Here is a 25,503-nt window from a genome sequence, read left to right on the forward strand (position 1 = left end):
CTGAAAACAGTGCCACATGTCAGTTTTACTATGGGAGAGTTTCAAGGTATCTAGGATTAATTGAGTGTTCCTATGCTGAGATGGGGGCCACAGCAGTGTTTCATAATTAGTCCTGGGGTGGATTTCACATTGTTAGGCTTGGCTAAACAAGATGCATAAAACATATAGCTTGTGAGTAGACAGCAGCTTCACTGGAAATATTGCCCTGTACACAGAACTGCTGAAGATGAAGAGAATGTGGAGCCTGAGGTCACAAAGTCAGTGCTAGCATAACCCTTCAGGGAACTGGGTGGAGAAGGGTGTTACTCCTGGCCACACTGTGGCCCCTGCAGCCATGAATTCACCAACCTCACCCATTTCTCTTTAGTATTGTTGGAGAAAAAGAGCTAGGGGATTAGAGGTGGGGGGAATGAGGGTAGGTTAGGTCACGAGGGGTTCTCTGGGGGTACAAAGCTAGGCTGGTAGTAGTAGTGGGATTTTCAGAGGGGTGGGCAGGGATGTGACCACATCTGGTTGGTGCCCCTATGGAAAAGGGGTCCTGCTGTGGAGGTCCCATTCTTTGTTGTCAGGTGCTGTCATCATGCAGTTCCCAAGGCCACCAAAGCTTTGGGCCAGTGGCTCTCTTCCTGCATTGTGTGCTCATGTGGAAAAACCTGTAGCCAGGGTTTCATGTCAGTCTGGTTCCTCTGCCCTGTGTGTGTCTAGAGCCTGAAACTTCAACCTGGTGAGAACCACCATGGCTCTGCATTTGCCCTTCTCCCATTTACCTTTCTTGGCACTGGCCCCAAGGTTGGGGTGTCTGTCTACAGGTTAGCTGAAAGGCAGGGAGGCTAGATTTACATTGGATTGTCTTCTGATGAAAGTGAGGCAGGTGAGATGAACCCATAGGTCGCCCTGGGGCCCAGGCTGCTGGCTCTCCAGGCTCCCAGGCAGCTGCCTGAGGGCAGGCTATGCTTTCTTCTGTGAAGTGATGGAAACAAGTCTGTTCTAGTTGCAGTTTAAAGCACTAGATTGATGGTGAAATCTTTTAAAATGATGAAAATATATGATGAGTATTTTGGAATTTTTCTGGTTTGCATTTTTTAATACTTCAAAATATACTTCTGAAGCTGGGTGTGGTGGTTCATGTCTTTCTTTAATCCTAGCACCTGGGAGCAGAGGCAGGTGGATCTCTGTGAGTCTGAGGCCAGCCTGGTCTACACAGTTCCAGGACAGCCAGAGCTACGTAATAATAGAGACCCATCTCAAAAAACAAAAACAGCAAGCAAGCAAGCAAGCAAGCAAAGCAAGCAAGCAAATAGTTCTGAAGCCCAGCATTGTGCATGCTGTAACCCTAGCACTTGGGAAGCAGAAGCAGGCAGGAGGATCAGGCAATCCTTGGCTACATAGTAAGTTTGAGGCTAGCCTTAGATCACTTGAGAACCTTTCTGAAAACAAACCAAATCAAACCATAGCAAAAACACCAAACCACCCACAAAACAATAACAAAAACCAGTTCAGTAGCTCAGTCAGGGTTTCTCTGTGTAGCTTTGGAGCCTGTCCTGGAACTTGCTCTTAGACCAGACTGGCCTCGAACTCAGAGATCCACCTGCCTCTGCCTCCTGAGTGCTGGGATTAAAGGCGTGCACCGCTTCCTCCCAGCACTTTTTTTACTTTTATTTTTGGTGGAGGTGGTTGTTGCTGGCAATAGTACCAACAGATCAAAGCCTAGCTTTGAACCCCATTGTGTCTTAGAAATTAGAAAATCTTTTGACCAGTTTTAAGCTTATTGGTACTGTGGGCTGTTGTGAGTCCATTTACAAGGAAGGAATCCTCAGTATGTTCTCTCTCTGGTAGATTCCTCACCACTATTAACACATACCAGACTCTTCACTACTGCTACTACTACTGCTACATTCACGCACGCACGCACGCACGCACGCACGCACGCACGCACGCTGCTGGCTACATCAGTTAGGCTGGCCTCCATTTCCTAGGTTCAGTCATTTTCCTGCCTCAACTTCAGGAGTAGCTGGGAAGACCGGTGTGCTCCACCCTGCTGGCTGCATTCAGTGTTAAACTTTTGTTGCTGTATTTAACTGCACCCTGAATTGTCCCTGCATAGAGTAGCAAATCCCTTTCTCCTAGAAAGTGAGAGTATAGCTGGAGGGAGGGTAAATATCCTGCCAGGGAGTACCACCAGGTCCTTCTGCCTCTGAGGCTGGCTCAGCCTCTGAAGGTCGCATTCATTTTTTTTTTTTTTTTTCTTCCTTTAAAGATCAGGTCACACTTAGTAGCTCTGGATGTCCTAGAACTCACTATGTAGACCAGGCTGGCCTGGGATTCTCTGGGATTAAAGGCATGTACCACCTTGCCTGGCTTTTGAAGCTGACATTCTTGTCATTGTTTTCCTTATGGTGGGAGGGTGTATCCAGTTCTGTGAAGTGCTATTTCCTTGATATTCTCTGATGTGACATTGCTGCAGACCTAATTTAAATGTGCTGCTTCTTCTTTTTTTTTTTTTTTTAAACAAGTAACCTAGAAAATGAGCAGGATGTGGAAGTGCACCCTTAGGATCGCAGCACTCTGGAGGCTGAGGCACGAATAGTGGGTTTGAGGTGAGATTTAGTGAGACTCACAAAAAATAACACCACAGATCTGTATGTTATGCTCCTTTGCTATACTTTTATTCTTATTTTCTTTTAGCTTTGCTGGGGGTGGAAGCTGGGGCTGTGGGATCCTAGGCACATGCTCTCTGTACTCCTATATAGTAAATTACAGGTGATTTTTTTTTTTTTCCCAAACCAAGGTCTCACTATGTAGCCTAGATTGGCCTTGATGCCTGATCCCCTGTCTCAGCCTTCCTAGTGCTGGGATTCCAGGTGCTACCACATTTGACTTGTGTTGCTTTTTTTTTTTTTAAGACAAGGTCTCACTGTGTAGACCAGGCTGGTTTTGAACTCAGATCCATCTGCTTCTGCTTCCTGAGTGCTGGGATAAGGCTTCTATTTGCTATGATTTTGGTACAACCCCATCCTTGAAGGGTATTCTGAGGGCATATGTTTCAAATTTCCTTTATTTATTTTTTTTCTAGATTATGTGTATACATGGGCACTGGAGTGCATATTTTTTTTTAAATTAATTGGTCAGGGATGGTGATACACACCTTTAATACCAACACTAAATAAATACATAAAATTATTTTATGTTTTTTGAATTTTGAGACAGGGTTTTTCTACATAACCCTGGATGTTCTAGAACTTGCTGTATAAATCAGGCTGGCCTCAAACTCACAGAGACCTGCCTGCCTGTAGCTCCTGAGGGCTAGGATTAAAGGCATGTGACACCACACCCATCTAAAATTGATTTTTTTTTTTTTACATAGGTTGCACTATGTAGCCCTACTGGTCTGGAACTCTATGTAGACCAGGTTAGCCTTACACAGAGATTGCTTGTTCTACTTCATTAGTGCTTGGGTTAAAGGCATGGACCCTGTACCTGACCTAGATCTGCCTATTCTCCTCTGTCACCTTCCATCCTGAATGATACAGCAGGAAGGCAGGCCCTTGTCAGCTGCCTGATCTCTTAGCTATGGATTGTTTGAAATAGGTACTGAAGAGATTGATCAGTGGATATAAGCATGCGCCGTTCTTGCAGAGGACACCTAGTGTGCCACCACCGTCCGGCTGATGACGTCAGTGCCCTTATCCTTGGGATTGGAGTTTTTTAGATGAGTGAGTTTATAGTTCTGAAGTCTGAAAGACAGACTTAAACAGAGAAAAGGTTGATTTTTCTCACAGCTTTGGAGTTTTCAGTCCTTGAGTGGTTTGGTCCTATTGTTTGTGGGTCTGGTGGGACTTCATGGAAGGAACACATGGAGCAAAGTCACTTAACTAAGCACCAGGAAGAGAAAGAGGTAGAGGAGGATGGGGACTACATCAGGCCCCATGACTCTGGGTCCCCCTTCTTAGGTTGCTTCTACCCATGGCCTCCCAAAATTGGGGAGCAAGCTTTTAACAACACATTGGCTTTTGGGGGACACCCAGATTTAAATAGCTTCATCAATTTTGAAACACGTGTCTGCACTGGCCTTCCAGCTGCTGACCTGCAGTGTTAGATCCCGTCGACATGCTGGGTACCACGTGCCTCAATCTCTTTTGAGTACCCTGTGCTGCCCCACCTGCTCTGCCTTCTGCTGTTCACAACCTCTGCCTGTTAGTTGCCTTCTTGCTCCTTTTAAGTTGCTTCTGGTTGTTTTTTTTTTTTTTTTGTCCCTGGGGTGACATTTTCCTGGGATTTAGACAGTGTGAGTCCCACCTTGGTTTTGAATCATCCTCCTGTCTATAAATACCACAGAGCTTTGTTCTGGGCTCAAGCCCTGTCATTTGGGGACAGTTTGGTGTGGCAAGGAAGGACCAGAGTAGCCTTAGGCCTGGGGCTAATTTCACTCTTTTCTTTCTCTGTCTCTCTCTCTAAGAGTCTTGTAGGCTAAGCTGACCTCCAGCATACTGTGTAGTGGACACTGGACTTGAACTCGTGATTTTCCTGCCTCCACTTACTGAGTACTGCAATTACAGGTGTGAGCCACAATACCTGGCTTTCATTTCCACTTTTATGGCAGGTTCTTTCTCCAGGGGCAGGCCACATTGGGCTTATTGGAGCCGAGTGATTTTCTATTAAGCAGGCAGTGCTTGTCAAGTCTTCCCACAGAGTCCCTTCCCTGCTCAGTTCAGTGAGGCAGCAGGCCTGGATCCCCTCTCCTGGGCAGGAGGCTGGAGTCAGAGCTTAGCTCTGATGTTGGTCTTCTCTCTCTCTTTTTTTTTTTTCCTTCTTTTGTTCCTTGAGACAGTGTTTCTTTGTGTAGCCCTGGCTGCCCTAGAACTCACTCTGTAGACCAGACTGGCCTCAAACTCAGAGATCTGCCTGCCTCTGCCTCCTGAGTGCTGGGATCAAAGGCGTGGGCCATCACAGCCTGCCTCTCAGGTGTCTTCTTAGATCTTTAAGAGAGGGTAAGTCTGGGCCCTGCTTGTGGCCAGTAAGTTTGGGGAGATGTTTGTTACAAAAGAGTGGAGTTTAGAGAAGAGGTAGAAATGTAGGGTGCCATTACAGTGACATTTAAAGCTGGAGTGGAGGGCTCACTGGGTGAGGGCATGAAGGTACAGGCCCAGGAGGAGAAATGGAATCATCACTCTGGCCACCCTAGTTCTGCAGCTGACTGCAGGTTTTGTGCATTTCCCTACTCTGGCTGAGCAAGTGAGGCAACTGCTGTGGCTACTGCTGTTGCTGAGTGCTGGGGCCCAGATTTGGATCATGCAGGCTACAGACTGCAGTGCACACCCTCTTTTGAGGGTGTCCTAGGTGTATTGGGGTGGGGAGGATCAGAGGCCAGTAAGGAAGGAGGTTTAGATAAGTCTGGTGGGTTGTAGGGGACAGTAATAATTAACTTAACGCTTCCAAGAGTTTTGCTGTAAGGGGCAATGAGGATAGGTAGTGACTGCAGAGGTAGTGGGTGTGTTGGCTTCCTGTCACTTCATGACAGGTCCACTTAAAACCATAGCACATCCAGGCACCATTGGGACTTGGGAAATAGCTCACTTAGTAAAGTGTTTGCCCCATAAGTGTGGAAGCCTTACTTAAACCCCCAGCACCCATGTAAAAAGCTGTGTAGGGCTAGTAGTGGTGGCATAGGCCTTTAATCCCAGCACTGGAGAAGCAAAGGTAGGCAAATCTGAGTTCGAGGCCAGCTTAGTCTACATAATGAGTTCCAGGCCAGCCAGGGCTACATAGACTATGTTTCAACACCCTTTTCCAACCAAACAGAAAATTGCCTGTGATGTTGTCCTCTTGGGGGGCGGGCAAGGTATCAATATGTAGACCATGTTAGCCTCACCTCAAACTCACAGAAATCTGCCTACCTCTGCTTTCTGAGTCCTGGGATTAAAGGGCGTGCACCACCATGCCTAGCTGTGGATTATACTTTTAATACCAGCACTGGGAAGGAGGTGATGGGGAATTTCTGGGGCTGGCTGACTAGCCAGTCTAGCCTACTTGATGAATTCTAGGTTCAGTGGCCAAAACAAACAAACAAACAAACATAAAACAAATAAACAAAAATAAAGGTGGGCCGGGCAGTGGTAGCCCATTCCTTTAATCCCAGCACTCAGAAGCAGATGGATCTCTGAGTTCAAGGCCAACAACCTGTTCTATAGAGCAAGTTCCAGGGCTAAACAGAGAAACCTTGTTTTGAAAAACCAACAGTAACCAAACAAAAAACCAAAACAGGGTGTAGATGGTGCCTGAGAAATGATGCCCGAGGAGATGATGCCGAGAAGCCAGTGATCTCTGGCTTCTACATGTACACATGGGCAGGCTCATCCACGTAGACATGTACATATACATACATGAAAGAGAAGGGAGGAATGAGCCCTAGTCACCGTGGTTCACAGCTTACCTGAGTGGGTGTCATAGATTGTTCTGGTGTCTGAAAGGGATCTGGGGTAAATTCTCTAATTTACTTAGAAGCTATGTGCTGAATGTGGCTCCTGTGGAAGGGCCCAAGTCCCCTCCTTGACTGGCTGCAAGTCTAGGGTGGGTACATGCAGGATGGTGGCTCAGTGTTAAATATGGTTACCATATGACCAGGAATTCCTCTGTGAGGTATGTGTCTAAGAAAAAGGAAGTATGTATATAGAAACCTACATGTGAATTTTTTTTTTTTTTTGAGACAGACAGGGTCTCACTGTAGCTTTGGCTGGTCCTGTGGGATGTTAACTTATTAAATTTTGTTTTGTTTTGTTTTTTGAGACAAAGTTTCTCTGTGTAGTTCTTGCTGTCTTGGAATTCGCGCTGTAGACTAGGCTGGCCTTGAACTCAATAGAGATCCACTTGCCTCTGTCTCCCAAGTATTGAAATTAAAAGGCATGGGCCACCAGCGCCTGGCAGGGTGTTTTTTTTTTTTTTTTTCCCTTTTTTTAGAAATATGTATTTTTATCTTATGTGTATTGGTGTTTTGCCTGCATGTGTGTCTGTGTACCTCATATTGCTATGCCTGAGGAGGCCAGAAAAGGACACTGGATCTCCTGGAATTGGAGTTACAGACAGTTGTGAACCACCATGTGGGTGCTGGGAGTAGAACCTGGGTCCTCTGCAAGAATAAGTGCACTTAACTACTGAGCCATCCCTGTAGCCTCCTAAAATCTTTCTTTAAGATTTATTTATTAATTTTATGTCTATGACTGTTTAGTCTGCATATATATGTGTACCCTGTGCATGCTTGGTGCCCATGGAGGTCAGAAGAAAGTGTTAGTTACCCTAGAGCTGGTGTTAATGAATGCTTGTGAACTACCATGTGAGTGTGGGGACTGAACTTAGGTTCTCTGCAAGAACAAGTGCTATTTACCACTGAGCCATCTGTCCAGTCCCCAGGATGTTGTTCTTGATAGCCTAAAAGTAGAAAGAACCCAAAAAACCCACTAGGTAAGAAAATACAGAACACAGTGGCACATCACTAATAAAACTGAAGTGCTGTGCTAACTGCTGCTTGACAGCATTGTGCTGAGGGGAAGAAGCCAGACTTGGACCACATATCCTGTACTTTCCCATTTAGATGAAGGACTGGGAAGAGGCAAGCCTATTAAGAGCCAGTTGAGATTGCCAGGGCTGGGGCAGGGGATGGTGAGTGACTGCTAATGGTTATGGGTTTCCTTTGGGGAGATAAAGGACAGACAGATCTGAATATGTTGGAAGCCAATGACGTACATGTTTTATGTGAGTGAACGATGTGGTTTGTGAATCATATCCCAAAAAGCTGCTGAAAAGGTGGGCCCACTAGTATGTCAATGCCACATGGGTTTATCTTCTGGGCTTATCAGCAGAACGATTTTTAATGTTCTATGAATTAATCCTCCCTCCCTCCCTCCCTCCCTCCCTCCCTCCCTCCCTCCCTCCCTCCCTCCCTTCCTTTCTTCCTTCTACAATCAAACTTGCTTTAGCCTCACATGCTCAGGATCACAGGCATGTGCCACCAGGCCATCTGTGCACTCTTTCACTTGGATTGTTGGTGTGGATTTTGATGAGAACCCACATCACACACATATACGTTAACACAGATCACAGAGGCATCCCTAACCATAGCCATGTCAAGCCCATGGCCACTCACTGTCTTCTGCCCATTATCTGAAGTTGTGTTCCTCAGAGCATTCTGATTGATGGCAGTCTTGTCAGTAGAAGATCTGAGGTGGGAAAGTCCAGCAGCCTGAGCCTGGCGGCTTGTGGGAGTTGTGAGTGGCTACTATGGTGAACACCTTCAGTGCTTATCAAGAGTCTCATCTTCGTTAAGGTGGACGGCCTAGAATAAAGAGTTTCAGTCTTTGCATACATTTGACTGAAACTCTTCACTTTAGATAGTTTTATTGTACATGTTAAAGCTCATAGTTTTAATATCTGTCTGTCTGTCTGTCTCTTTCTTTAAGGTCTTACTTCGCTGTCCAGGCTGGCCACGAACTTGTGATACTCCTGCTTTAGCCTCCTGAATGCTAGGATTAGAGGTATCTGCCAGCATGCCCAGGCTAGGCAGGTATTTTGTAATCCAGGCCATTCCCTACCAGTACCAACAGGGATGAGTTTGGTCCGTGGAGAAGAAATGATTAACTAGCCTGTTGCTGAGGAATGACTTTCCCCAGGTGCTCAATCCCAGCCTGTCCCCATTCTGTGCATTCTTTGAGATTCACTGAGGCAAATTACAGCTTGCTCCTGGCCAATGTCTGCAGCTAGTCTGGGTCACTTATTAGCCAGTGGCACTCCGAAGTCCATGCTGAAATTGCTGCTGCATTTCAGAGAGTCAGGGTAGCTAAGACCAGAATCCCATAGCTCAGACTGTCTGGCAGGCTTGTTGACACAGGTCTGTTAGTTACTCAGGCTGGTGGTTACCCTTTCAAAATTGATTTCCAAAGTCAGAATAGGTCAGTAACCGCTGTCCTTCCCTATATCTAACTTTAATTCTTATTTATTTATTTGGACAGGGCTTCACTTTGTAACTCTGACTGGCTTAGAACTCTATGTAGACCAGGCTGACTCCAATGGTCTCAAACTCACCGACATCTGCCTGCCTCTGCCTCCTGAGTACTGGGATTAAAGGCATACACCACCACATCTAGCACCAAGCATGCACAGGGTACACATATATATGCAGACTAAACAGTCATAGACATAAAATTAATAAATAAATCTTAAAAAAATTTAGGAGGCTACAGGGATGGCTCAGTAGTTAAATGCACTTATTCTTGCAGAGGACCCAGGTTCCACTCCCAGCACCCACATCTGACACATTCTTTGTCACAAGAGTGTTTTTTCCCCACTTCCTTATATCTGTTTAGATAGAAGATAGAAGAGATGAGGCCCTCTGCCTAAGGGTTAGAGAGTGACATGAGTGAGAAGCATGGGCCAGGTGCTGCTGTTCAGTGGCACATTTTAATATATGATGCAGATCAGATGCCTCCTGCAAAATAGCGGGACATAGGAGGGCAGGTCTGCTAGTATCCCCTGCACTCTAAATTCTGTGTATCACTTTATCTGGTGGGACTTCCTCTATGGCATTTCCAGAGTTCAACATTTGGTGACCCCTGTACTCAACTGAGGGAAAGTAACACTCTGTGGAGGGCAGTGTTTATGGCCTGTGTCGCTCATGCTACCTAACCCTCACAGTAACATTGAGTTCTTCTTTATCAGACCAGGCCTAGAGCCATCACAGAGCTGGGAAACATGAGCCCATCTTGGGGCAGCAGTACCAGAGTCTGTGTCTACACACTTAGCTCATGGTTACTCCTCTCGTTGGAAGTTTTGACCTGCTCTCCTTTCTCTAGCCCCTGCTGCTCCTCTGTCTGCCAGTGCTGGGAGGTAGTAGACATAGGGCTCCTTCCTATCCAGGGAAAGGAGAGATGACCTGAGGGCATCTGATCCAGGAGAAGGTGAGATGGTCTCAGTTTCTAGTGGAAGAGGCAGCAGGGCTACAGCCAGACAGGGATGCCTGAGGACAGGAGAACATTGGGGGCTTATCTCTTTGAGCTGCTCTAGGAGTGTGTTGGTGGCAAATGGAAGTTCTTTAAAGGGATAGGGTCATTCCTTGTTCTTAGAAGACTTGAGTTTTCTGTAGGGAAAGCCATGGTCTGTTGGATTGAAGGATCCAGATGAAGGCAGGGATGTCCTTATGTCTATTATGGAGAGTGCCTTGAGCAGACTCAGGTGACTGTGGAGGACTTAGGGTGAGGCCAGGGTAGTGGGCCTGGAATGGCCTGACTAGGGCCCCATAGAGCAGAGGCAGGTTAGGTCAGAAACACAGGGAAGGCCAGGTCCACTGAGAGTGAGCCTGAGATCTCTGGGTGTGTATTCATCATCTGCACTTGGGGTGGTTCACTGTTCCCTGTTTTGGGACCAACCACATTGAACTAGGGCTGACCTGTGCTTTGAGGACAGTACTGCTTCTGGGTTGTGGGTGAAACAGGTCTTCCTTCGCACTGGGAACAACTGAGTAGGGAAACTTAAGTTTTCTGAGGTGCTGCTACCCCAGGTGAAGGCTGAGCTACTGCCACCTCCCTGTTGGGCTGTGTTCCTGTGGGAGGTTGTGTGTGACAGTTGCACATTGTTTACATTGCCTGGACACAATGGTTCTGTACTTGCTTTCTTTGTACACTCATGCATGCCCTCCCCTTGCACACTCACCCATCCTGTACATTTAGACTGTCTCCCAAACACTTATGCTCACTCTTGCAATCACTCTCCAACTCATGCTCCTCTGCACACTCATATTCATATGTTGATGTTTTCTGTGGTCCTTCATGTGACTCTGGATGTCTACGGTCCATGGCCCACAAAGCATTTAGGGAGCAGGGTGGTCTAGTATTAGGGGTCTTTCTTTGTCCTGCCAGCTCCCAAATAATGACACAGAGAGACTTCTTATTAATTATGAAAGCTGGGCCTTAGTTTAGGTTTGTTTCTAACTTGCTCTTATAACTTAATCCATTTCTGTTAATCTACGTGCTGTCACATGGCTCGTGGATTTTACCTCTCCTCATGTATGTCCTGCTTCCTCTGCATCCAGCTGGTGGCCCCCCTTTCTTCCTTTCTGAGTCCTCATTGTCCCCAGAAGTCTGGTCTAACCGCCTCCTGCCTAACCATTGACCATTCAGCTCTTTATTAAACCAGTCACAGAGATACATCTTCACACAGTGTAAAGGAATATTCCGCAACAGTCTGGACTTAATGTATGTAGTTGGTCTATGACATTTATACTTGATGATAACTTTGCTGGATATAAAGCCCTAATGTCTTATTTCTTTTGCTTGAGTATGTTAGATATATTACACCCAGTCTGATGTCCAACACTATCTGGTGTCCCAAGAGCTCCATGTAGTACTTCCTTTTTTTAATTACTATTATTTTTAAGATATGGTCCTGGAACTTGCTGTATAGACCAGACTAGAAACTTACTGTGTAGACCAGGCTAACCTTGAACTCAGAGAAAGTCACCACACCCAGCTAATTTTTCTTGTTTTTTGACGCATTCCCCCCGCTCCACAACGTGAGATCCTGCCTAAGAAACTAAAGAACAACAAACAACTTGCATATACAGCACCCACACACTGAACCAAAAGCTGCTGTGTACAGTAGACCTTTCATCATACTCTGAAGCTTTGTTTTGTATACATGGGGTTGCTAGTGCCACTGTGCTTGTCAGGTTAGAGGGCAACTTGTAGGGATGGCATTTAGTTCTTCAGTTTGGTAGTAGATGCCTTCACTCACTACTATCTCACCAGCTTTTTTTAATTTAAAGACAAAGTGTCACTCTGTACTCCAGGCTGTTTTGAACTCATGGCAGTCATCCTCTCTTTTTGTATGTGTATGGTGCTTGGAATTGAACCTGGGCATTGTCATGCCAGGCAGGCATTCTTACCTCTTCAGTCTGTTCTTTTTCATAAGATTGTTTCTTATTGTCTGACTCTTGTTAGCCAGTATCTTGAGTTTTTAAGTTTTTTTCCCTGAAAGAGTATCATTTTTTAAATTTAAACAACACATTTAGAACCTGTAATTGCACACCTAGCTTAAAGGATGTTTGTACTACATCACTACAGAGCAGATTTATATGGAGTGATCAATTATAGATAATACCAGAAAGAATTTCTATGTTTCTTGATAGAGGTCTCCTTTCCTTTATTATAAGAAAAATGAGAGCCAGATGTGGTGGCTGACATCAAGGCAAAAGGATTATCATGAGTATCATGAGTTTCAGGCTAGTTGAGGCCACCACATTCTTTGTCAGACTCTGTCTCAAAGTGTGGGGGAGGGCAAAAAAAAAAAAAAGAGGGAGTATGAAATACTTTTCAGGTTAAAGCTGTTTTAGTTTATGTAAAACACAAAACAATTTAAGAAAATCCTTCCATTTTTAAGATTTTTCTTTTCATTTCTTTCTTTTTTTTGGTTTTTTGGTTTTTTTGAGACAGGGTTTCTCTGTGTAGCTTTGCGTCTTTCCTGGGACTCACTTGGTAGCCCAGGCTGGCCTCGAACTCACAGAGATCCGCCTGGCTCTGCCTCCCGAGTGCTGGGATTAATTCTTTTCATTTCTTATTCATGGCCTAAATTTCAATTCTCTCTAGAACAACTGAACCCTCTCACAACCCTTTTTGCACTATCCAGTAGGCAAATTGCTTCTGGATAAAAAGTAGGTTCACAAACATCTTTTTCCTCCAGCATCTCTTTGCTGAAATGAAGCTCTGCAGCTCGTTTTCTCTGTAAATGTTGTCTGTGTTGTCCTGGAAGCAGGAGCTGCCTTGATGGCCACTTCCACAGCCGTTCTACACAGGTGGTCCTGTATCACCACAGAACTGTACAGCTGCAGCCTAAGTCTTTTTTTTTTTGGACCTCAGGTGACATCTGTGTGTTCCAAGAGCCTCTCTACTAAGGCTGGGCCACTTGCAGGGGATACCTCGATATCTCTTTAGAGCAGATGTGGCAGAACCTGATGCTCAAAGGAGATGTGGAGATGAGGCCTATGCTAGGTTTAGGGTGGGCGTGTCCTACCAAGCCTGGCTTTTTATTCTTAACTCTTTTTTTCTTTTTCTTTTTTTGTTTACACTGTTAGGCAAGGCTAGCCTCCAACTCCACAGCCTCCTGAATACTGGGATTATAAATTTGAACTACTATACCTGGTTAAACCAGGATTAATGAAAGAAGGCTTTAGAAAAAACAGCTTGTTACCTTGCCCCTGACAGTTTACGAAGTACCAGTGCTAAGCATGTGCTGGCTGTGCCCACCTGGATGAGCCTTCAGCTGCTCAGGCATGGCAGATGGGAGCCCAAGTCCTAAGACCTGCTCCATCAGGGTTGGTGACAGTGAGGGGAGGATGCTGGGCTTTAGGCCTTGCTGCCCTATACCCCAGCTGCATAGAATCCTGTTAGCCTGTCCTGCTCACCCATGCATCTAGAGCTTGCTAGGACAGAGCTGGACTCATATGTGCTCTCAGTTCAGCCATAGTGAGTGCTGTTCATGGGCAAGTATGCACAGGAGATAAGTGATGCTTGGGCCTGTCTTGCTGGGAAGCTGATAAGCTGGGCAGCAGCAGTGTGAAGCCAGGCCCTGCAAGGTTTGATGTGGGATAAGTCAGGGTTGGCACTCTGACAGCCTTGAGCCTGGGTCGGCCTGTGCTGTGGTTTTGTATTGCAGATGGGTTGTTCCTTCAGGACTAACTTGAGAGGGTCCATTATTTTTATCTTTTGTTGTTGTTGTTGTTTTTTGTTTTTTTGAGACTGAGTTTCTCTGTAGCCCTGGCTGTCCTGGGACTCACAGAGATCCACCTGCTTCTGCCTCCTGAGTGCTGAGAATAAAGGCATTCACCACCACGCCTGACTTATTTTTTCTTTTGTTTATATATTTTATTATAACTTCATACATGAATGCAGTGTATCTCAGTCATATCCACCCTCCTCAACCCTAGCACTTTTATTTCTCACTACCATTGAGGGGGTTCTTTAACTTTTTCTTTAAAATTTTATTTATTTCATGTGTACAGGTGTTCTGCCAGCACGTATGTCTGTGCATGGGAGGGCTTCGGATCCCTGGGACTGGAGTTCTAGATGGTTGTGAGATGCCATGTGGATGCTGGGAATCAAACCTTGGACTTCTGAAAGAGCAGGCAATGCTTTTAATTGCTGAGCCATCTCTCCAGCCTCCCCCCTCCCTTAAGATTTACTTTTATTTTATTTGTATGAGTGTTTGCTGTATGTATGCTGTGTATATACACCATGTGCATACAGTGTTCTCTTAGGCCAGAATGGGGCATCAGATCCCTTGTAGCTGGAGTTAGAGGAGTTGTGAACTGCTCAACTGAGTCCTCTGCAACAGCAGCAAATGCTTGTAACCATCTGTCTGGCCTTGGATCTGTTTTATTTTTTATTTGAGGCCATTTTAATTTTACTTAGAACCCTAAAATTCAAATTTATTTTTAAGTTGTACATAAAAAACACCAAGATCGTGCATATTAATTGGGTACCATGTGTGGTACTGTTTGTGCATTGTCTGTAGTGCTTTTATGCATAAAACTTGTACTTTTTCTTTTGCTTTTTTATTCTTTTGAGAATTTCATACATGTATGCAGTGAAATTTCTATCATATCTGTTTCTCATTTCCCTCCTCCAATTTCCCTTGTATTCCCTCTCCTACATATCTCCCTCTCAATTTTATGTTGTCTTCTGTTTTGTTTTTGTCTGATAACTCACTAAGTCCAGTTAATGTTGCTCATATGCACTGGTGTGGGGCCATTTACTGGTGCTCAGGAAACCTGCCAGTGACCACCCACACTCTCAGAGAAGGAGGATTCTCTTCCCTCTTTGAGCAGCTATCAGTTGAGGGTTTTTTTTTTTTTTTTTTTTTTTGAGACATGATCTCACTAATAGACCAGGCTGGCCTTACCTCTGCTTCCTGAGTGCTAGAATTAAAAGTTTGCTCCACCATGCCTGGCAAAAGCTATTTTTAAAGTTTTCATTTTATTTATTAATATTGCATGTGTGTGAGGAGTGTGATGTGCTTGTGGAGGCCAGAGGCCAGACAACTGGAGCCAGTTCTCACCTTGCACCTTTACCTGGGTTTCTGGGTTTCAGTCTCAGATTGCCAGGCTTGTGCAGCAAGTGCCCTACCCACAGTGCTGCCTTTAAATTGTTTTTTGCTGTTTCAAAAAGTGTTTTAAACATACAGAGACTTGTTTGTACAGTTATCCTTACCTGGTAAGATGTGTGGTCCCGGTTAATTTCCCTGCACTCTCTAGACTGATTTACATGCAAAGTTAAAAGACAGGCATATAACAAGCCAGTGTTTGTGGAAGGCTGGATGATGTCTAGCAGTGGATATCACAGGTGGTGGAAGTTTGACTGACATGAAGTAGCTGTTCTTCCATTTCTTCTCATTTCATTTCGTGTTGGGGGCAGACTTGCTAGGTTTTACAGGTTTGTGAGTTTCATGAGAGAAGACAGTTGGAAGCCTGTGGGTTAAACTGTTATTTCATTTGTGCTCATAGAAGTCAGTTCTGTGAGCTATAGCTGATGGCTTACTGGGGAAGCCCTCAGTGGGTGCTGTGGGTACTTTCTAGCCTCAGAGCTATGGCACACGGGCAGGAAAGAATTGAACCAGTGATGTAGTGCATCCCTGTGAGGTGCTGTGGACCTAGTTCATCACTGTCCTGATGGGGTACTCACCTTGCTGTGATTATGCTAGGCTGGTCAACTAGGGTCTTGGGTTCTGCTGCTGGTCTTGAAGCAGTTTACTTCATTCCTTGGTCTTGCCTCCTGTCTTCAAGTTATGAGGCTGAGTGGAGACCCCAGGGCTTTGTCTGAGTTCATGTCACATGTAGTTAGACATCCATGTGGCTCACAGCCCTTCCCCACCCCAGCACTACTGAAAACCATGATTCTGGCATCAGTTCTCAGTGTGGGTCCTAGCAGGAATGAGTGCTTCTTTAGAGGCCATGAAACAATGTGTTTATATTCTTTTTCCTAGGTAAAAGTAAAGAAGCTGAAATAAAGAGGATAAACAAGGAACTGGCAAATATTAGATCAAAATTTAAAGGTAAGTGCTGCTCTTTCCTACAACATAGTAAGGGCCTGTGATAATTGTTAGTCTTCATTGTCAGCCTGATGAGATCTGGAATCCATCTGGGCATGTCTGTGAGGAATCTAGATTAGGTTCATTGAAGAAGGAAGCCACCCTAAATGTAAGTGGTACCATTTCATGGGTTGAGGTCCTGGACTGAAGTAAAAGAAGAAAGTGAGCTGACTACATCCCTCCAGCTTCAAGAGTGTTTGTTCCCAGTTCAGCCCTAGTGACCCCTGCTTATATGAGCAAGTGTGCACAGGAGATTAGTGATGCTTAGGTCTGTCTGTGGGTTCATCCTACTTGTTTTCTGACTGGATGCAGTGTGACCAGCCACCTCAATTCCTGCACTGACTTCTTCATCATGATGGACAGACCCTTGAATTGTAAACCAAAATAAACCCTCCCTGAAATTGCTTTTGTTAGGTGTTTCTGTTGCAACTGTCAGAAAAGTGAGAAAGACAGAAACAGTCTTAACATTCTTTTGTTTGCTTTTTTTTTCAAGACAGGGTTTCTCTGTGTAGCCCTGGCTGTCCTGGATCTCGCTCTGTAGACCAGGCTGGGCTCCAACTCATAGAGACCCTCCTGTTTCTGCTTCCCTGGAGTGTTGGGATTAAAGGTGTGCACCACCACCACCACCACCACCACCACCACCACCACCACCACCACCACCACCACCACCACCACCACCACCACCCAGCTTTTAACATTTCTTTAAAACTCCTAAAACACATCAAGTTTTTAGTATAACGAATTCAGCCACTGCGGGATCCAGTCAGTAAGAACAGCTTGTGTTGACTTGGGTGGTTGGCTCCTTCCTAGCTGTGATCTTGCTCTTTCCCTGGGGGTTGGAAATAAAACTGACCTGGTGTCTTGTCGACATCCCCATCTGTTGATATTTTTGTCAGTTTTAATATCAATAATCTAATTTGTTCATGTGTAAGTTAAAGATTGAAGACTTTGGGGCCTGAGAGATGGCTCGTTGGTTATGGGTACTTCCCAGCTAGACAACCATCCCTGGAACTCACATTGTAGGGGCAGAGAACTGAATTCTGTAGGTTGCTTTCTGACCTACACATGTGCACCCTGGCATGTGTGCTCCCTCATGCATACACACACAAACAGAAAATGAACAAATGTTAAAAAAGAGATTAAGGACTTCGGCTGGGGCCATAGCTTGTGGTAAAGTGTTCCCCTGACATGGTACAAAGTCCTAGATTTGAATCCCAGCCCCCCCCCAAAAAAAAAAATCAAGGGAGGTGTTGTTAAATTATCCATTCTATAAACATTGTTGTGGAACTAGGAAGTCTTGGGAAGCTGAGCTGTCCTGGGCAGGAAGGAAGGCACTCCTGTGCACTGACAAAGTCTGTGTCTGTTCTTGGTGAACCTGTGGCTCAGGTGTCCCCTCTGGTCAGAGGAGACCAGTTGGCTTAGGTCTGCACTGCTTGGAAGCCTGCAGTAGATGGTACCTCCTGAGTCCAAGTTTCCTTCCTTCCTTTCTTGATTTTATTATTATTATTATTTAGATAGGCGGTCTCTGTGTAGCCCTTGCTGTCCTAGAACATGCTCACTCTGTAGACCAGGCTGGCCTTGAACTCACAGATATCTGTGTCTCTGCCTCCCAAGTGCTGGGATTAAAGGTGTGTGCTATCACACCTGGCATTAATGGCTCACTGAAAAAGTAAATAGACATAGATGAAGCTAACTTTGATAGCACACTCTGTGTAGCTCACGTGTTACACAAATCCTGATTGGTGTTTTTTTGTTGTTGTTGTTGTTTTTTGTTTTTTGAGACAGGGTTTCTCTGTGTAGCTTTGTGCCTTTCCTGGAACTCACTTTGTAGACCAGGCTGGCCTCGAACTCACAGAGATCCACCTGCCTCTGCCTCCCGAGTGCTGGGATTAAAGGTGTGCACCACCACCGCCCGGCCTGATTGGTCTTATAATAAAAACCTGGAGCCAGATATTGGGGTAAATGCTGAAAGATCAGAGGAAACAAGCCACAGCCACTTCTCACCTCGCCAACCCCTCAGCTGAAAGGGAAAAATCCTGTCTCCTGCCTTACATGCCTTTCTCCACCCAGCCATATCACTTCCTGTCTCAACCTTCCTAGTGCTGGGATTAATGGTGTGCATGCTTCCCAAATACTGGGAGCAAAGGCATGAGATCCCAAGTGCTGGGATTAAAGGTGTGGGCCACCACTGTTTGGCCTCTATGTTTAATCTAGTGGCTGGCTCTGTTCTGTGATCTTCAGGCAAACTTTATTTGTTAGAGTACAAACAAAATATCATCACACCCAGGCTTCTAACTTGGCCTCTATGTTTAATCTAGTGGCTGGCTCTGTCCTCTGATCTTCAGGCAAATTTTATTTGTTAGAGTACAAACAAAATATCATCACACCCAGGCTTCTGAATTATTGCTGCAACATGTTATTGATGGCAAACATTGCAGAGGTGTACTCTGTTTTTTCATGTAACTCTTTGACACCTCTTGGGTTTCTTTCACATTTGGAACCTGTCTCCATTTGGACCCACTGCCTCCTCTGGTGTCTGACGGCACGGGAAGCTTGTGCAGGTGGCGTGTGCCACCTCTGCTGAATACCACAGGAGACCAGTCCTGCCCTTGGAAGTCAGATGAGGAGTAGACAGTGTTCCAGGACCTTCTGAGAGCATCGGAGCATCAAAAAGAAACATTCCCAGGGTACCCAGGAGGAGGCTATGGCTTGTGAGGCCAGGACCAGCACTGTTTGTGCCTTTCCCTTACTACCCTGAGAAAACAAGTCCAGACAGCCGTTTGGGTGCCGTTGAGGACTTTAGAAATGCACTTTGGTTGTCAGCTGGGTACGCTATAGCTGACATCTGGTAGGCAGAGGCTAGAGGCTTTGGACACCCATAGGACATAGCTCCTTCCTACCAAGAAATACCTGACTCAGAATGTCGGGAACCCCTGTGTGGAGGGATCAAAGCCAAAGTCTGGAGCCCACCAGATTGGAGACCCTCTTCTACATCAAACCAAAATCCCCCTAGAGCTCTGGGAACTGGGCCCATTGGCCTCTCCCAGACTGCAGCTGGGCTCTGTTGGCATGTGGCACTGCACACAGCCTCACACCTAGACTTGTGTTGAGGTGAGGAACACAGTCCCTTTGGTAGGAAAGTGTTATCTCCCTGACCTGGATGCAGTTGGTTTAAAGACTCTCTTTAGTGTGTGGGCAGAGAACAAGGGTGCTCAGAGAAACAAGATCCTGTGAGCCAGAGCCCACAGAGGCCCAAGAGACGGAATCATGAAGACTTTTAAGTCAGGTTCATGTTACAGTGAACTAGGTTTACAGCATTTTAAAGGTTTAAAAGACAGACTCGGTAGGAAACTTCGAAAGTGTCAGAAGTGAGGACAGACTTTGAAATAAGACCAGTTGCAGTAACTTAAATATATAGTGGATGGCTGTGGGGACAGGGTAATTTAAGAGAACTTTGGTGTCCTGGAAGGCTAGTCAGATGAAAACTGTAGCTCAGAGGAGGAAAAGATGGTGGCTAGACGGTGGGAGGTACAGACTACAGTTGATGCCTGGAAGGTTGTTTGGTGTCTTGGAGGAACCCGGTGGGAATGGGCAGATCTGATGGATAGACTTTAGAAAAGTAAGAGTCTATGGAAGAAGTAGAATAGATAAAAGAACCTCCACTGACTGTGTTAGTATACACTGTGTAAGTTCAAAGACAGACGCTCTGAGCAGTGAGGGGCAGAGGGCCTGTCTCCACAGCAGCTGTGCAAGGTTGGCAGCTTTGGAGCAGGAACAGCAGGGAGCAGGAAGAAGGATGATAAGTCCAGACATTGAGGAAGTCCATTCTAGGGGTGACTCTGGGAAAAATAATCTTATTTTTTTAAAGAAAGCAAAGCTCAAGGAAAAGAGGATTTAAAAAAACAACAACGGGAGTGGGGAGGAGGAGGGGAGTAGGAGGGAGGGAGAGAGAGGACAAGAGAAAGTGTAAAACTCAGGAGGCTGAGGCAGGAGAATTGCCAGTTCAAGGCCAGTCTGGGTGTTATAGTGAGACCTTGTCTCAAAATGAAATAAGGCTGAAGAGATGGCTCTGTGGTTAAGAGTCTTGCTCTTCCAGAGTACCTGGGTTTAATTTGATTCTCAGAACCCACGTGGTTGCTCACAACCATTTGTGACTCCAGTTTCAAGGTATCCAATATCCTTTTCTGGGATTGAATGCACGTGATGATGCATGCAGGCAAAATATCCATACTCATAAAACAAAATAAACCAAATAATAAGTCTAGGCATGGTGGAATATACCTTTAATCCCAGCACTTGGGAGGCAGAGGCAGGTGGATCTCTGTGAATTTGAGGCCAGTCTGGTCTACATGGCAGCAAGTTCCAGGCCAGCCAGTAACACATAGTGAGACCCCATCTCAAGAAAAACAACCTCTTCAAAACTCTAAAATAATAATAATAATAATAATAATAATAATAATAATAATAATAATAATAATACAATAATAAAGCTTAAAAAGATGTTTTAAAGACAAAATGGAAGAATTTCCTAACAGCAGGCCTCTCTGATAGAGGAACTTTTACAGACTCATGATTCCAGGTACAAGGTCAGTTACACAGAGAGGAATGATAAAGCAGAGAATGATGGGTAAACTTAGATGGTGATTGTGTGTAGTAATGATGTCTTGTGTGGAGTTTAAAGTCTATGTAGAAATTAAGTCCTTGATAGCAAGCAGATAAAACGTGAGCAGTAAACATTGGAGAGTTGAATCTGTATCTTTATTTTTATGGCAGTCTCAACTTACTGAATGATTGATGCTGAATTATGCAAAAGGGCACTACTTTAATTAAGACTTAGGACCAGGCTGGCCTAGAAGGACCAGACTGGCCTAGAAAATATGATGTCATGAAGGTTGACTTTGAACTTCTAACTCTCCTCCACCCCAGTTCTGAGATTATAGGTGCCTGCTGCCACACCTGGTTTCTGTAGGGGATCTGTGGGGTCAAACCCAGGTCTTCCTTCTATCAATGAGTTATGTTTCCAGCCCTTTTAGTTCACACTTGGCCACCTCAAAATAGTTATAACATTGAGTTGGTCAACTTAAATAGAGTGGTTCTCAGCTAGACATACAATATTTAATTTTTTTTAATGAGACATGGTCTAGGAAAGCTTCAAACTTGCTATGCAGCCAAGGCTGGCCTTGAACTTTAGATCCTCTCGCCTCTTGCCAAGTGTTGGAATTACAGGTGTGCCGCTATGCCACAGGAATATTGCTGTAAGTTCAAGGCCATCCTGGGCTACATAGTGAGTTCCAGGCCAGCCTGGGGTATAGAATGAGGCTTTGTTTCACTCATCACCCCTCCAAAAGTGATACATGTGAAACCTTCACTAACAGGCAGGAACACCAAACCTGCATATTTGATGTTGCAAACCATTCTGTGCATGAGCAAGCCAGGGATTCATAGTAGGAGTCCAGAGCTGTAGAAGCCTGAGAGTGAGCTATAGGAATTGTGAAATTATTAAAACATCATTCTGGAAATAAGTGTTTCTTATTGTAGCCTCCCACTGCTCACAACTACAAATACTATTTCCTATGTAAACAAAAAAGGAATGAGGAGATTTGAAGAGTCTGGATGAGGAGTTAGGATGGCCTAGAACCCACAGAGATCCATCTGCCTCTGCAGAGGTTCTGAGTGCTGGGATTATAGGTGAGCACCACCATGTCTGGCTGGGATTTTCTTAAATTAACATTGTGGTACTTTTAAGATTTACCATTTTAAGCCTGGTGGTGGGAGTGCCTTTAATCCCAGTACTTGGGAGGCAGAGGCAGGCAGATCTATGTGAGCTTGAGGCCAGCCTGGGCTATGGAGAGAGTTCCAGGACAGCCAGGGCTACACAGAGAAACCATGTCTTAAACAAACAAACAAACAAACAAACAAACAAAAAACAAAACAAAAAAATAAAAAACAACAATAAAAAAACTTTTACCATTTTACTCTCCTGCTGTGGGATGTCTTTCTGTATGTATGCTATATGTGTTGCTTTGATTGGTTGATAAATAAAGCTGTTTGGTCACTGATGAGGCAGAATAAGGTTAGGCGGTACATTCGATCTGGAGAGAAGAGAAGAAAGGAGAGTGGGGCAGATACCAGCCTGCTGCCAAAGGAGGAACAAGATGCCAGCAGACTGGTAATGCCACAGCCATGTGGCAACATATAGATTAATAGGAATGGGTTAATTTAAGATGAAAGAGCTAGCTAGCAAGAAGCCTGCCATAGACTATACAGTTGGTAATTAATATAAGCCTCTGAGTGATTATTTTATAAGCAGCTGCGGGACTGCGGGGTTGGGCGGGACCTGAGAAACTACAGTCTCTCCAGTATAGAGTATGGAGCATTCTGGTGGGTGAAGATGGTCTCTCAGCAGTAATAATGGATGGATGTAGGCTTTGACCTTATAAGCTGCATATTCTAAGACGTTGATACAGGTAAAAGACTGTGATTAGAATGTAGCTGGTACAGTGGTTATTTATCCACTGGTTCAAAGGTTACCAGCACAGGAAGTCTATTTAAGATGATGGTAGGTTTGAGGCTGGAGATTTGGGTCTATTGCTCAAATGCTTTTCTAGTTCACATGAAGTCCCAGATATGATTCCTAGCACCACATAAAACCAGGCATGGTGGTGCTAACCTATAATCCCAGCACTAAGAAGTAAGGGCAGGAAGATCAGAATTTCAAGGTTATCCTCTGCTACATAGTGAGTTTGAGACTAGCCTGAGTTACATGAGACCTTGTTTCAAAAAAAAGTATCAATTGGTGTACTTATGCATGCTCAGAGGTCAGAAGAGGGTGTTGAATCCTTCATATGTAGACTTCCAGGTGTTTTCAGAGCACCTAGTTTGTTACATGGGTCTAGAATCTGAATGCCAGTCCTCATGAGTACCCTGTAAGGACCTGCCCACAGTTGAGCCATCACTCCAACCTGATCATGGTAGGTTTAACAGAATTGGACCCTTGCCCTGTTTAATTGGGCATCAGAGCTACAATGTATTTAGTCTAGTAAAGAAGCAGACAAGATGACTTTGACTTTCATAGGCCTTCCCAGATTCTGGAGGTTTTCTGTTAATTTACCGCACTAGATTGTAAAACATTTCATTAACTTTTATTTTTGGTTTTGCAGAAGAGTCTATGAATATGTACTGTTCATTGCCTTGCTAGATTTTGACGAGTTCCTTTCCGCAGCTCTTTCATCGTCCATCCAGGTCACATTACCACCAAACAGGAGGATGTGATTGGCACATCCTCAGTGTCTTTTTAAAAAGTTTTAATTTTAGCTGGGTGGTGGTGGCGAATGCTTTTAATCCTAGCACTTGAGAGAAAGAGGCAGGGGGTTCTCTGAGTCTGAGGCCAGCTTGGTTTACAGGATAGCCAGGGATACACAGAGAAACCCTGTCTTGAAAAAAAAAAACAAACCCAAAAAATTAATTTTTATTATTAATAAAATACGTGAGTGTTTTTATGTGGGGATGCCTGCAGGGGCTAGAGGTGTTGGATCCTCTTGGAACTGGAGTTAGAGGTAGTTGTGAGCTGCCTGATGTGGGAATGAACTCTGTCCTCTGGAAGAGCAGTGCATGACCTCTTAACCCCTGAGCTATCTCTCCAGCCTCATCCTCTGTGTCTTTAACTCATAAACTCAGGTCATCAGGCTTGCATTAGGTGCTTTTACCTGCTGACATTTCACTGTTCCCAGTCTTGCTATATTCAGGCTGGCCTTGTACTTACTATATTGCTGAGGCTGGCCTTGAATTTCCCAATCCTCCTGCTTCCACCTCTTGAGTTCTTAGATAACAGTCATGTGCTACCATGCTTAACTTCCTGATCTATAGTCTTTGAGGCATACCTTGAAATGGAATTTATTAATTTACTTTTTTTTTGATAATGGAGTAAAACCCAGATGAGCCACATCTGTAACCTGATAATACTTTTAACCTTTTGAATAATAACTTTATTTTTTTGAGACAGGGTCTCACTGTATAGCCCTGACTAGGCTAGAACTCACTATGTAGACCAGGCTGGCCTCAAATTTGGAAAGATCTGCCTGTCTCTGCCTCTCTGCTATTACTCAGGCCACATACACAGAGCACTGAAGATAGCAATAGGCTGAGGATAAGTAGGAGGTACACCCAGCTAGATAGGGCCTCACAGTGTTTGAGGTTTAATTATATTCTGCTGCTAGAAAGGAAGAATTATTTCCCAGGGGCTCCACAAAGTCACTTTGAGTTGGTCTTTACCCAACATATAGGGTGTTTGTTCTGGACATCCCTGGAAGGTCCACAGTCCTATCCAAGAGATGCCACTGCTCAGCCCTTTACAAGCAGAAGGAAAGTGTTGCCGCTTGGTCTTGACCAGCCACATACCTTTATGTGTATCTTATACTGACTCAGTGTCACCGGAAAGGCCCAGCTCAGTGAGAAAAGTATATGCCAGCACCCCCTTACTGCTGCAGGTTGGCTCAGGAATATTCCTGTGCCTCCGATGAAGTGAGCCCCAGTACTGATGGCTCTCCGTTACATATGGAGCTTTGTGTAAGTCTCCTGCTGGACCTGCTTTCTGTGATTAGGAGGGAGTTCAGCCATACCACGTGTTCCTGGACTGTGTGTGTGGTTTTATGGCTAGGTGATTTGCCCCATAATTGTTGTGAAATGGAAGATAATTTATAGTAAGTGTATCTGCCTAAGGCAATAAGCCTGTTTAAAGGATTAGCTTGATGGCTTATGCAGGGCTTGCAGATCTATCCCTTTGGGACTTTTGGGGCCAAGGCAGGTTGAAAGAGGTCAAGGCCCCACTGACAGGCACTAGCAGGTCTTCTTGGGTACAGAGCACTACTGCCAGGTATTCTGGATTCTGGTGTTCACCGTGATTACCAGGTGAGATAGCTGCCCTGCCTGTGTCTGTAGCTGCATGTCTGACTGGAGGCCTGTGCCCTCATTGAGGCTTTTCCTGCAGTCTGTTACTCTGCTACACAGGTCTCTGCCTTCCTCACCTTGCCCACCAGATATAAACCTTTCTTCACCTTTTCTGTAGGTGACAAGGCTCTTGATGGCTACAGTAAAAAGAAGTATGTCTGCAAGTTGCTCTTCATCTTTCTCCTTGGTCATGACATTGACTTTGGACACATGGAAGCTGTGAATCTTCTGAGCTCAAACAGATACACGGAAAAGCAGATTGTGAGTATGATCGAGGGGCAGGGTTGTGTGCCCTGTGTGCAGTTTGCAGACTCTCCTCCTTCACTCTGTTCCATATTGGGTACTAACCACCTGTGTTTCTGGCCTGTGTTACTGCCTGGTGCTGGTACCTAGCAGCCATGCCCATTCCAACTTAGTTCTTTGCTTCTAGGGGGC

The 25,503-nt window shown here is 45.0% G+C and overlaps 1 protein-coding gene across 2 annotated transcripts in view; it reads left to right on the forward strand.

The window, feature by feature from the left end:
- Window positions 1-25,503, forward strand: part of Ap2a2 (adaptor related protein complex 2 subunit alpha 2) — a 71,604-nt gene that overhangs the window by 9,579 nt on the left and 36,522 nt on the right. For both annotated transcript variants that reach the window (XM_006977239.3, XM_006977238.4), the window contains exons 2-3: window positions 16,018-16,086; window positions 25,187-25,329. In XM_006977239.3, the coding sequence (XP_006977301.1) occupies window positions 16,018-16,086; window positions 25,187-25,329 (212 nt within the window). The remainder of the gene's footprint in view (window positions 1-16,017; window positions 16,087-25,186; window positions 25,330-25,503) is intronic.

The sequence above is a fragment of the Peromyscus maniculatus genome, chromosome 1 (assembly GCF_049852395.1).
Source record: "Peromyscus maniculatus bairdii isolate BWxNUB_F1_BW_parent chromosome 1, HU_Pman_BW_mat_3.1, whole genome shotgun sequence".
In the NCBI taxonomy this organism is placed as follows: domain Eukaryota; kingdom Metazoa; phylum Chordata; class Mammalia; order Rodentia; family Cricetidae; genus Peromyscus; species Peromyscus maniculatus.